The sequence below is a fragment of the Stereum hirsutum genome, assembly GCF_000264905.1.
Source record: "Stereum hirsutum FP-91666 SS1 unplaced genomic scaffold STEHIscaffold_2, whole genome shotgun sequence".
Lineage (NCBI taxonomy): Eukaryota > Fungi > Basidiomycota > Agaricomycetes > Russulales > Stereaceae > Stereum > Stereum hirsutum.
This window is the reverse complement of record NW_006763132.1, coordinates 2,490,764-2,503,280: the sequence shown is the minus strand read 5'-3', so window position 1 is coordinate 2,503,280 and position 12,517 is coordinate 2,490,764. Positions and strand designations below refer to the sequence as shown.

Here is a 12,517-nt window from a genome sequence, read left to right as displayed (position 1 = left end):
ACCAAAGGATTGAGCTGAACGAAGGTCAAGTAAAAAGAGTGATGTCCGTGTAATGTTTAAATAACCGAAACACTGAGAGATTAAGAGAGAACATAAATAATCACCGGTACAATGAATGAAAGGAAGGGTGAACCGGAAGGGATCGAGAGACCGTGTGTGGTAGTAGATAACTGCACTTTGAAACAGAGACTATATGCTAGAGCGACCGAACCTCTTCCTGCCCCAATGGTGTGCACTTCTGGCGAGGCGCCGCGCATCGAAACCGTCGGCGCGCGCCTCCTTCCTGCCAAGCTGAGCCGGAGAGCCGATCTGGTTGCGCTTTCTACCAGGCTCGGTAGTCAAGGCCGAAATGAAGCTCGGACGAGCATCACACGATTCTTGAATAGAGTCGGGGAAGTCGAGAGCGGCGATGGCATTGGGTCTACTGACGACGACACCAAGGAAACCCTCGGCCAGATGCCACGCAATGTGACAGTGCCTATAGATCGAGGTGAGCAAATACATTCAAATCAGCGAGGAATGCAAGTACTTACATCACCCATACACCAGGGTTATCATTAGCGAAGCGAAGGACGGCGTAAGAGTCGGCAGGGATGACGAGGGTGTCTCTCCGAACAGGGTTGCTAGTGTTGTAGGTGATTCCGTCAGCGTCGTCCAGGCTGAGACTACCAGAGCCGCGGGCCACGATGAAGAACTGGAAGGAGACAATTAGGCATGGTCTTCGGGTGGACGCGAGACCGTAGGGTACATACCTCGTTTCCATGCAAATGATATGGATGATCCAACGCAGCGTCGAGGTTGTTGATCTGCCAGTACATCAGTCAAACCCGCACCATGGTTGTGAGAATAGCCCAAGACTCACAATGATATCTCCACTCCAAACATCGTCATCGAAAACGACATTAGACTGTCAAAGATGTGAAAACGGCGTGAACAAATAGTATACAACATTGTCAGAACGTCACGTACCACATCGGTCGAGTTGATGTCCGTTCCGGCAGCTACGGCCTCCAGCAGCGGTTGGTAGATGTAGTTCGTGTAGGACGTATCATTGACCAAGAACCGATTGTAGGTCACGTCCGAGTACACGACCGTACCGAACTCGGAGTCGAAGGCAGCTCGCTGGTCAACCGTGCTCGGTGCGTCCTTAGACACTACGGGGACGAGTACGTCGTCGTCCAGATCGATACAGTCGGTGGTCAAAGTGTCCGTCCAATCGACAGAGTCTGCAGGAAGACCAGTACTGTTTGAACCGTATCGCATGACGGCAAAGGTAGTGGCGTTGAGGTTGTCGTCGACACTAGGGAGGCCCAAGGGTGAGTATCTTTATCTGTACACAGCGAGAAACGACGTACACTGCGAAGCAATTGGTATTCATGACCCCGCGAACATAAAAGCTATCACCCTCTGACCCGACCGTCGTGTCGATGATCACAGAGTACTAGAGAATGGAGAAGGGTCAGAAGCATGTCAATACGAAGTTGAGATCATATCTACCCGTTGGCCGTTATGGAAAGGAACGCGGTGGATAGAGTCGGCACTGAAGAAACTATGCGTTAGCCCGAGGAGACTTTGCAGTCATAGTGCAGATCCACAGAAACTGACCCAGATACTACTGTGCCATCCGCCTCAACGACGGACAGCGTGCTGAAGAGGATACGAGTCAGAATGAGGACCGAAACAACGTAGATATGGACGTACTGGTTGTCGACAGAGAACCAGAATTGAGCGTGACTACCGCCATTGCTGCACAACAAGACAGAAATGAGACACGAGAGCGCCACGATCACGAGAAATAAGGACGCACATGAGTCTGAAGCGTGTCTTCGCGTTCGCGGTGACGGTAATCTCAGGGTAAGACGTGTCCGTGCACTCCGTACTATCCGTATCAGCGATGGCGGAGCAATTGAACATGCCTTCACCGTTGAGGAGACCGCTTTGTGGCGAAGGAGCAGCAGCAGTGCCATCATATCCATCTACAGACAGGAGCTCCGTGACGATATTGGCCTGACGAGGGATGAGTGTGAATGCCTACTCAAAAGAGCAGATAACGACTTACAGCTTGTTCGTGGTACCAATCCTGGTAAAGCAGCACTTGCTCTTCGTCAAAGTCTGTGCCGAGAACAAGTGGGTCTTCGGTGGAGTGTATGATCAAAGGCTAGTGTGCATCCAGTCAGCGTGAGTACAGGGGCTCGGACTGTGAGGGTCTTCTTACCCCGAGGATACCGTCCGTGTATTGAACCGAGGAATGCGAATGGTACCAGCTAGGCAACGCGAATCAATGACGAGCTCAACATACTGCAAATGTCAAAATACTCACTACGTGCCATATTGCGTCAGTGTGAAATTGTAGACGAAGCTTTGACCGGGTTGAATGGGACACTGAAGTACAAGGGAACAGTGAGCAAGAAGTCCAAGCCGTTAAAATACATCTGTTGTGACTGACAGCCGAAACGCCCTGGGAGCAAAGGGAAGTCAGTAAGCTTCCGGAAGCGAACGTTCAATATTGATACTCACAGGAACGCCATCCATGAAAGCAGTGCCGTTTTGGTACATCCCGTGCCAATGCTAGAGCGAACTGCATGAGCTAAGCGGAAGTAATAAGGACACGATCACTTACAATTGATGTAGTTTCGTTCGACAGATTGTTTGTGATGTTGACTGAACATATTCCACGATCAGAGGGTTGACTGTAGATGACAAGGGGCAAGGAAGGGGGGACTCACAGATGAGAGTGTCGCCCTCATTCGCCTCTACCAATGGTCCCGGCATCTGACCATTGATAGTTAAGAGAGTGCGGTTGTAGCCATCAGGTGTACCAGTGCGAGCGCTGGCGAAAACTATGGTGAGATGCAAATCAGGAAATGGCACTGTGTCAACGTACGCGAGCGCCCAGTCGTACGACCGAGTAACGGGTGTGTCGGTTATGCTGAAAGAACTGTTCAAGACATATGCCGAGGCCCCAGGAGCAACAGCTGGTTGATCGTCGAGAGGTCTGCATGCCAAGATCTTTTAGCACACTGACGTGCGGAATAGTTGTGAGTTAGGAGAACGTACGCTTCGGGAAGCCAACTAGGTTGTGGTCCACCAGATGACATGGTGACCGTGGTCATGATGGAATAGTCGGCTGAAGTAGACCTAGAAAACGCAGGGACAGGGGTGGCGGTGGCTGCGGTCACATTTTGAGCAGATGCAGTGGTGGTGGCGGCCGAAGTAGTAGAGTTCTGAGCAGACACCACTGCCAAGAGGGCCGGCCATAGGACAAAGAGTGTACTGTGTCGCATCGGTACAAGATGTAAGATGAGGCGGAAAAACGAATAAGGAGAAAGAGAATGTTCGTAACGATGTAAGGCGAAATAGAATATGAAGCAGGAGAGGAAAGAAAGTCGACCGGTGATGGGGTCATATTGGCGAGAGGATGCAGTTCTTATAGTCCCTCGAGTCCAGCGAATGGTAGTACCTGAGGCAAAACTGCTCTCGTGCCGAAACTGTGTCCAGCTATCCACAAGTTGCCCTCTTCGGGATCGAAGGTGCTTCTGCGCAGTGAGAACCCGCCACCACGACGAGGCAATTTGACAATGAATAGTTGAACCGTCTGTCTGGTACTGGACTTGGTAGTATGAGGTCGCCGTCGTCTACTAGCTTCAGACGAATGGCGTTTGGGGTCAGGTCGACATCAAGCCATCTCAAACCCACCAGCCGCGGGCGTAGTCTGCGTGGTAAACGATAGACGACGGTACGATGCGTCTTATCGGACATTTACCGCTTCGATTCCATCAGTGGGCAGAGGATGGATTGTGCGAGTGATGGGGGGCTATGCGGACGGTTACGTCTTCATAAAGGTCAGCCATGCTTCGATTCTGGGTCGCTGCAGCGTTGGAGCCCATATATTGCACGCTGGGGAAGAAAAACAAGCATAATTGAACAGACGACTAGCTCAATGGCTAGACTCATACGCGGCTACCATGAAGCGAAGAAAAATTTGAGAAGAACCGCGCCAGCCGTCCTAGTTCGGAAGTGCGTATTCACGAGTTCTATATCGTCAAGGTTGGCCAGTCGCAGCGCCTGGTACACAGCCTCTCACAGTTCGAGGAAGTCGCAAAAAAACCTGTACATCATGCAGGATCACAGAGTGACAGGCTCGACGCTATGACTGCGCAACGATGTTGGAGTCTTTGAGGTCGAGACGAGTACTGGCTCTGCCTGAGAGGTATTCGTTCATGGCCTATGAGCCGCCTTGAATTGCAATTTCACTCGAACTACAACTCGTGCCCGCAGGCATGATTTGTATAAGCGAGAAAGATGAACTTGAAAAGCGTCAAAAGCACCGGATTCCCGCTTTCGTACGTGATCACTTCCAGCCCTAACATGAAATGGCCAAAACGGGGGAGTACATAGGCTCGCGGTGCCGAAGCCCGACATTCCGCACTGCAGGTATGGTCAGGCTATGATCGCAGCGGAGAAGCGCATAGAGGGCTGCTCCGCCGCGCAGCAGAAGTACAAGGAACTATCCAGTTTGACTAGACGCAAGATATGTGAGCCTCATTGCATAGGAGCTATATGGTGATCAGCGGATGACGTCTGTATTTTTGGTTAGACGACGGAAAACCAATCAGAGATTCCGCTAACAGAAGCTTGAGCCCTAGCTTCAGGAATAACGCTCGTATGGTGGCAGCACAACTTGCGCAGCTGCATGCGGGACCGACTTTACATCGCCATAAAGATCCCCAATCCATAAATTAGAAGTGCGCTACGTCAGGAGGATCAGGCCTACCTGCGCTCGAGTAATAATACGTAGGCAAGCGAGGCCCTCGAAGTCGACGACGTGCATGAAAGGCCAAAGCAGTGCAGCTCACTGCGCCGACCTCCCCGGCGGAGTCTTCGGATGCAGTGACGCAGACGACGCTGATAGGTACAGATAAAATGAGAATATATATACTTGCTGCAGGGTTGATTCTCTGATGGGAGTCGAGGTGGTAAAAGGTGAAGTGAAACTCAAGAGGAGAAAGAGCTCGAGGTGATCAAGGTGGTAAGTCAACAACCAATCAAGACAACGGGGCCCGGAAACTTCCGGTTAATGTGGTGCGCCCCACGTGGTGACACGTGGTGCGCCGATCTAAGTTTAACTACGCCACCGTGGCACATAAATGACTCGATGCTCTCACCGAGGTGGTCCTTTGTCCTCCTTTCGTCAATGTCGAAAGCGTCCCGCAAACGTCGACCGGTGAAATTACAATGTACAACGCATCATCGATTCAATTCTGCGTACAAGAGCAAAAGATTTCAACACAAGAAAGAAGATCGAAAAAGAAGGTGAAAATTTCAGCTTGTTTATGTACATACATTCCGATTCGAAACAAAAGACACGAAGAGGAAACGAAAAATCAACCCGAGCCTTGTTGAGATCCGTAACAACGACACGCACGCCTAATGGGTGGGGTGCACGGGACCCAAACAGGGACTCAAGGGAACGAAGAAAGGAAAATGGATACTATTCAATACACGAGCAGGTGGAAATGTGAATGATGAAAGTGGGAGGGGTCCTGCGCACAAGCCTGAACCCGGCAGCAGTGAACAAGAACAACAAGAACGCGGACAAATGAATGGAGATAGTCAATACACGGCCTGCTCGGAAAGATGAAGATGGAAGAGAGAATGGACGGAACGGTGGTTGAGGCAAGCCAGAAGAACAATTGAGGACAGAAATCAAGATCTTCGATGAAAGGAGAGAAAGAGAAGGACAAGTTGGTTACACGAGTACACTGTACATTCCAATGCAATATGGCAAAGGCGAAGGGAAGAAATATGTACAACGAACAAAGAACCAAAGAACAATCGCCAGAGCAGGAACGTCAGGGGAGCCAAGAATTGTGTGATATTCGACCAGGAATAGCGACCATGGACATCGCGATGGTTGGGAGCTCCTGGATTCGATTGACGAGGAAGGCGCGGTGGAGTAGAGTATCAACGGATTCCGAATTTGAATGAGGACCTCGCGAAGACTATCGGTGGTAGCGTTGTGCGAGACGTGCATCCAGATCGATTCGAAAGCCGTTGACGGGTCCGGAGTTGTAGGATGCAGGTCGAAGGTGATAGAGGGTCGGCTTGGGGGGAAACAAGAACAGGAAAGGAAGAGGGAAAAGTGAAAAGAGAAACAAGAAACCAAGAAAAGAAAGTTTACGAACCGTAAGGGGATAGATATGTATACGAGAAAGGACAGGGCACAGAAGTTTGTTGTACAGTCAAGGAAAGGAAGAAAGGCGGCAAGAGCGCACAAATAGAATAAGGAAGCAGAAGTGCGCACAAGTGTCTGAGGACATGTTGGAGATAAGGATAACGTAAGGGTGTAGCTGCAAGACCACACCGGTAGATGAAGGTAGTGATACACCCCCTACCAACGAAGAGGGTCGTTTCCGAAGGTTAAGGGAAAGTCAAGGGGGAACGACGCTCCCAGTAATAAAGGTAAGAGAGGCGTCGTGCATGAGTGGAGATAGGTTTCGATGTCTCTGTCGAAATTGAGGGCAGGAGGGGTAGGAAGAGGGTAAGCGGGTGAAAAGATTTTATGAGTTATGTATGTACGAGAGAAGCAAAAGCAGAGGAATAAAAGAGTGTTATGGACATCCGGTCAAAGAAGCAACGTAAAAAGTGTGACCGGGCAGAAAAAAACAAGCAAACTGACAGGGGGGAAAACGCGCGAGGATAAGCACTCGCAAGCGAAGTAAGAATGAAACAAGCAAGCAAGTAGAAACGAAAAAAGAAAGAAGAGGGGAAAGCAAGAAAGTAAGGAACGTGAACCAGCCGGTCAACGAAGGTTCGAACAAATTCAAGAAAATTCAAGGCAAACACAAACAAAGACAAAAACAAAGAAAAACAAAAGCAGAACAGCGAAAAGAAAATGTTGAACCGGCGGTGAAAAAAAGAAATAAGCAGAAGAGATTGAAGTGAGGAGCGAGTCAAAGGTCTACTCTAACGCGCTGGAAGAGAATAAAAAAAGAAAAAAATCACAGCGCAAGTAGATATTGATGCTTGATACAGTGTACAATCTCGGTAGATCACAGGCACCTACCGAGTAATATATGAGTCTCTGTTCAACGAAGCTGGAACGCACTTCCCAGTCCCAGCCCACGACCAATCCCCTCGGGATTCTCCTCACCACCATCCCGCCCGTTCGACATCCTGATTTCTACCGGTTCCAGCAAGAACGACCCGTACATTTCACTCGCGTTCTGGACGTTTCCATCGTCCGCTGACGGCAAAAGACCCCCAAAACTGATCCTCCGAGGCGACCTCAGCACCGTCTGCCTCACCCGTCTCAACGTCCTTGTCGGCGTGCAAGACGAGCGTGGACTCGGGGTGAAGTTCATCGAGGTGGGACTGAAGCTCGGTGCGGGAGAGGGAGAGGTGAAGTTCTTAGGGGACAAGGAGAGCATCAAGGGAGATGGGTAGTACTCGGACGTCGGTGGCGAAGGCGTCATTTGCGGATTAGGCAATTCAGGGCCGAAAATGGAAGGGTTCCGTTGAAGGTTAGCCCGTCGACCACGAGGCTGTTGCGGTGAAGTCGTAGGTGTACCGGAACGGATGTCAGCGGACTTAGAAGGGTTGGAGGACCGCTGCTTGGTCTTCCGACTGGTCGTGGATTTGACGGGGTCGTTGCTGGCAGAGAAGGTACCGGGAGAAGCCATGACGATATCTGCGGGAGACTTGGGACAAGCGCGCGGGCTGGAGATATCGACAGACGAAGCGTCCGAAGTTCGTTTCTGTGTCCGAGCTTTCTTTGCCTTCATGGACCGTAACTTCTCTTCCTCGTCGGAACCCGAGAGAGAGTTACTACCGGTTGAGTTTCTCTGTTTGACCGTCGGTTTGTCGTACTGGGTCTGAGAGATTCCGAAGTCCGGGGCGCGCTTGAGTGGTTTACGAAGGCGGGAGCGGGAGCGGGTTGGAGAAGCACATTCGCGATCGCACTCGGCATCGGCTCCTACGTACCAATCAGGTGCAGTGGAAGAAATCGACAGGGTAGAGGTCGTGCGACGCAAGGAGCTACGTGAACTACGCGCAGAACGAGTCGAGTTCAAGGTAGTTGAGGAGGGAGTGGAAGGGTGCAACGAGTCTGGATAGGAACTACGTCCGCCGGGACGGCAATAGGGGTGATGACCGGAGGCTGATTGGAGGTGCTCGGCCCTTTGCAGACGTTCGAGTACCCTAGAAAGCATAGCAGTTCGAACACGAGATAAGCATAACAGAGTAGACAAGACACATACCGAGAGTAAGGGTCGGTGGTGCTGAGATCCATCTTGGCATACTCCATGAAGTCCATGCTGGACTGTCTGTATAGGGGCCTTCTGGAGCCTGTGTTTGTGGTAGGTTGGAAAACGTCGCGGTGGTCGCCGTCTTCCTCAGCGATAGTCTCATTGCGCGCATCCTCTTGCACAGCCTCCTTCGCGCGTTGACGAGCTAGCTCGACAAGTTTATAACGCGTCTTGCGAATGGAGTGAGGCCATTCCGACGTAGTTTTGGCCTCGACGACGCCTTTGGCCAACTTATCGAGAAGGTTGGAAGGAGGAACAGGACCGATGTAAGGAGTAAGCGTATGAGACGGTAGGGCGTCGAGAGTCTGTAAGACGCGAGAAAACGCGTAAGACGGGGCAGTAGGTAAGGTTTATCGGAGAGAAGCAGACCCTTAGGAGGAGCAGGACCTGCTCAGACTGCCATTCTGCCTCGATCTCCTCGCGAGGGTCGTTCGAGCTGGTCCAGCTGTCGGAGCTCTTCCTATTACCGGGCGAGGCCAGAAAAATAGGGAGCTGAGCGGGAGAACCGCAGGTAGGAGTGCGGGGGGACGCGGCGCGCGGTATGTGGTTGTTGTTGCGCCTGAGAACTGGGGGGTTAGGCATAAGGATCGCGAAGAGGGCACCGAGTGTTGCGGGCCCTACGTCCAGAAAAAATAGGCAAGCAAGAGAGCGGTGTGATGATCACGGTTAGCAAATATTGGGAGTCGATGGTGATGGCCGGGAGCAAGAGGGGCAGCTGGGAAAGGACGGGCAGCTGTTTGATACGACGCTGTTCGGGAGAAACAAACAGACACGAGGCATCGCGAGCCCTTCGTGGGTCCCCACCGACGCGTGAAAACGCCTGCCCTAAACTCCCCGCCACGACGCGCACCGACCACCGAGCCCCTCCGCCGGTCCCCTTCTAGCCCTTCCGCGCTTACCTTTCTTGGACTTTTTATTGTCAGCAACCTCGGACAGGCCCGGTCGTCTTTGCTATCATGTTTTCTGGAAACCCTCATCAGGCGGGGACGTTTTGAACTTTACGGACATGGCGACTGTGCTTCGGCTATCAGAACATTGTCAAAATTCTCTCTTATTATGTGGCATACTGCTGCATACCACATCGATCCTATTGTTTTCGACTGCAATGTGGTATGGTTTTATGTTCACGCCAGCTTCATCGCCCTACCTCCGTATGCTTGACCAGTATCAGCCCCTGGCCTGAGGATCTAACGATGTTTAACGCCGCACCGGTGGTACTCAGGGACTCACGTATCTGCTGACTCTGATCACCTTCTGATTGCTATCTTGATAACTATGCTCTCACCATCATCTCATCGTTCGCAGCGAGCCGTCTTTACAAACTCTCTTCTCCAGAACAGGACATATCACACCTTATGGCGTTGAGGGTCCATAATGAAGTGACCTCACCCGTCGGAGTTCCTCGCATGTTGAGATGGCGGATGAGATCGATTTGACGGACCTACAAGAGCCTACATCGTGACGACTTTGTCCTCAGTCTGTGAGGCACCGCACATTTTCTGTTATTCCAGCTGCATTTACTTCTTATCTCGGGTATTCTTTATCCTCTCGAGACTCGTCAAACCCTCGACATCTGATTCATCGATACGGCCCCAAGCTCTTCACTGATTCTGCATTGCCAGCGCAGGAATATCATCACACCGCTACGACGGATACTTGTCTCCTTTTACCGAAGCGTCAAAAGATATGCACATAGGCACCTATTTCTTTGTCACTCTATATATTTCATCACAGTCGACTCCATACCTTCAGTTCCCGTGCATCGATACCAGCGTCGCAACCCTCAGCCAGCCTCCACTTTCTCTTTTACTACCATCAACAATCAAAGCACTTTATTTCTTTCTGACCGAGAACGTAGGTTCAGCGCGGTTTCTGCAGACGATAAGTTGAAGGCAAACGTCAACGAGAATTAGTATGCGTGTTATCCACTCATGTCTACCGTGTACATGCACGGCTACCGATTCGCTTTGTCGCGAAATCATTTCCTTACTAGGTCAGCTTAGCCTCTCCCAAACAATATATTTCGGAACATCAGACAGTCGTCTGTTAGCGTGCAGATTAGCCGCTGCGTGCTTTAGCAACAGTCACAGCCCGCGTAAGGGCATGTCTCTTCTGAGTTTATTCGTAATCATCTGACTGAAACGCAACCACATTATTTCGACAATGTTCATCACTGAGGATACCCACCGAACAGAAGCACAGATAACGATACAGTTTAAAGCAACAACAACATGAGCCATGTACGTACACACATCACGAGTCCATCCAAGAAGAATATAACCTCGAGACCAAATATTCACCTAGAACATTCAATCGTGAATCACCAAACTAACCCTGACTCTTCCTCCAAGACGACACGCTCAGCGCGCCAAGGACTCCCACAACGAGCAACGCCGTACCCGCACCCACCAAACCAGGAACATAGAGATACCAAGCACCATCCAGCCCATCATCATCGCCGTCCACTAACGTCTTCGTCCGCGTCCTCGTCCGCGTGTCCTCGTTAGGGTTTGACGTAACGACATCCTCCGCCTCCTTCTCGCCATGTCTTCTGCGAGCACCTTCATGCTTTTCTTGAGCGGGATGAAGCTCGATGGACGGCATGACGAGTTGAATATCATCTTCATCGTCGCCACCGCTACTTCTATCCGCAGGAAGACTCGGAACATCAAGACTAGGGCACAGCGACTTCGCACGTTCGAAATACTGCCGTGCGTTCTCACGGTCGCGCTTCCACGCCTCTGTAGCCGTTTCTGGTCGTTCATGATACACAGACGAATGCGGTATGCGAATCGAAGACAGGCCAGAGTACGAAGACGAGAGGAGAACGGAGGCAGCGCCTTCGATATGGAGTAGTCCGGCCTGGAGGTATAGCTGCGCGAGGGACAGTGGGCCCCCGAGACGTTGTGCATAGTATGCTGGAGTGCCGCGTTCTGGTTGAACAGATGTTGCTTCGAGGGGAAGATGGAGCGGGACGTAATGAGTGACGAGTCGCATGGTGGCGGAAGGTAGGCTGGCTTGGTTCCAGGCTCGCCTGGAATGGGTACTCTCGTCAATGATACGAGGGTGTGCAGGTAGCAGAACAAAAGACCCACAGAAAATATTCGAATGCCTCTTCGGAATCCTGTCGAATATCCAGTGAGTCCGAACCCAGCAACACCAAGCTGGTAGGATCCATGTCGAACATCCCCTCCTTCTCCTCTCTCGCGCCCAGTCCCAACGAGCTCGATAGTGACTGAGATAGCGTATCCGATATAGGCCCTACGATCAAAGACGGCCAGATGACGGGGTCGGCCTTTTCTAGATGTATGGTCAAAAGTCTCCCCGACTTCGACCCATGCAACGACTCGGAAGAGATGGACGATGAAGCGAGACTTCCGGCTACATATCGCGGAGAGGCGGCTCGCGATTGAGTTGACGAAGTGCCTAATGGTCTACGCCTGCGCCTATGTATAGCTGCGAAGCCTACACGCTCGTCTGCGGATGAGATGGGGGAAGACAGTGCGGGAGAGCCTGTTGTGAGGCCAGGTTCGTCCGTATCGGAGGTGGGATTGCTGTCGAGCGAGGCAGCGAAACTGCTGGAGATGTCGGGCTCAGAGATGTACGCGTATGAGGATTGATTTGAGCCGGTAGAGGTGGTAGATGTAGTACGGGTGCGGGATGAGAGATGCGAGGTTCGCGGCTCGAGCTGCCAGACGGAAGTGTTGGTGTCGACATCGCCATACAATCGACCCTACATTACCATTAATTCAGTTAGTCGACTATAACCAGTGAACATGCGTGTAATACTGTAGAATACGAACCTTGACCACCGGCGCTTGCCCACGTACACCCGCCACAATATGGTTCCGTTCGATGACGACCTATTGTTCTTTGAGTCAGTACGCATCCAAGCACTCTATCTAGACGATTTGTGCACACCTCTAGCTCATCCTCCACCGTCTCGTATGGTACGAGTAAAAGCACTGTCGCCTATTGTAGCCATCAGACCAACCCCCATGTCAAAATTTATCAGGGAAGCAGTGCCTACCTGGTCGTGAGACTGCAGCACACGAGTCAATAAGCATTCTTCGAGAGCCAAGACCTCCACTCACCTGGTGCCACGAATACGCATGGTTCTGCGACTCAGAAAGACCGCTCATGGCCGTCTTTGTCTTCTTGGTCGTTGTAGCGCTGGAGGAGGGAAAATCTGAAGAGTCTGTGTTGTCATT

General features: G+C 51.4%; 3 protein-coding genes across 3 annotated transcripts; all 3 read right to left on the bottom strand.

Moving 5' to 3' along the window:
- Positions 1–189: 189 nt before the first annotated feature.
- Positions 190–3,098, bottom strand: STEHIDRAFT_152988 (uncharacterized protein; the record flags this gene model as incomplete). Its single annotated transcript, XM_007300025.1, has 19 exons — positions 190–478; positions 534–694; positions 753–806; positions 863–907; positions 970–1,300; positions 1,356–1,441; positions 1,498–1,540; positions 1,606–1,647; positions 1,702–1,746; positions 1,808–2,007; positions 2,060–2,158; positions 2,216–2,264; positions 2,321–2,382; positions 2,447–2,458; positions 2,518–2,568; positions 2,621–2,661; positions 2,727–2,830; positions 2,885–2,995; positions 3,058–3,098. 19 exons carry the CDS (start codon positions 3,096–3,098, stop codon positions 190–192), a joined length of 1,866 nt encoding a protein of 621 aa, XP_007300087.1.
- Positions 3,099–5,453: 2,355 nt separating this feature from the next.
- Positions 5,454–9,042, bottom strand: STEHIDRAFT_118423 (uncharacterized protein). Its single transcript, XM_007300024.1, has 3 exons — positions 8,676–9,042; positions 8,259–8,611; positions 5,454–8,199 (listed from the first exon to the last, which is right to left on the bottom strand). The coding sequence occupies exons 1-3, from the start codon at positions 8,886–8,888 to the stop codon at positions 7,089–7,091; spliced, it is 1,677 nt and encodes a 558-aa protein (XP_007300086.1). The 5' UTR covers positions 8,889–9,042; the 3' UTR covers positions 5,454–7,088.
- Positions 9,043–10,634: 1,592 nt separating this feature from the next.
- Positions 10,635–12,448, bottom strand: STEHIDRAFT_152986 (uncharacterized protein; the record flags this gene model as incomplete). Its single annotated transcript, XM_007300023.1, has 6 exons — positions 10,635–11,340; positions 11,402–12,039; positions 12,110–12,169; positions 12,228–12,278; positions 12,337–12,348; positions 12,401–12,448. 6 exons carry the CDS (start codon positions 12,446–12,448, stop codon positions 10,635–10,637), a joined length of 1,515 nt encoding a protein of 504 aa, XP_007300085.1.
- Between the last annotated feature and the right edge of the window lie 69 nt (positions 12,449–12,517).

What these genes read in the sequence shown, in the direction of transcription:
- STEHIDRAFT_118423 (XM_007300024.1), bottom strand. Translation starts at nt 8,888, where the DNA reads ATGCCTAACCCCCCAGTTCTCAGGCGCAACAACAACCACATACCGCGC. An exon ending in AGGTCCTGCTCCTCCTAAGG is followed by an intron (nt 8,612 to 8,675) that starts GTCTGCTTCTCT and finishes CGCGTCTTACAG; the next exon opens with ACTCTCGACGCCCTACCGTC. An exon ending in ACCACCGACCCTTACTCTCG is followed by an intron (nt 8,200 to 8,258) that starts GTATGTGTCTTG and finishes TATGCTTTCTAG; the next exon opens with GGTACTCGAACGTCTGCAAA.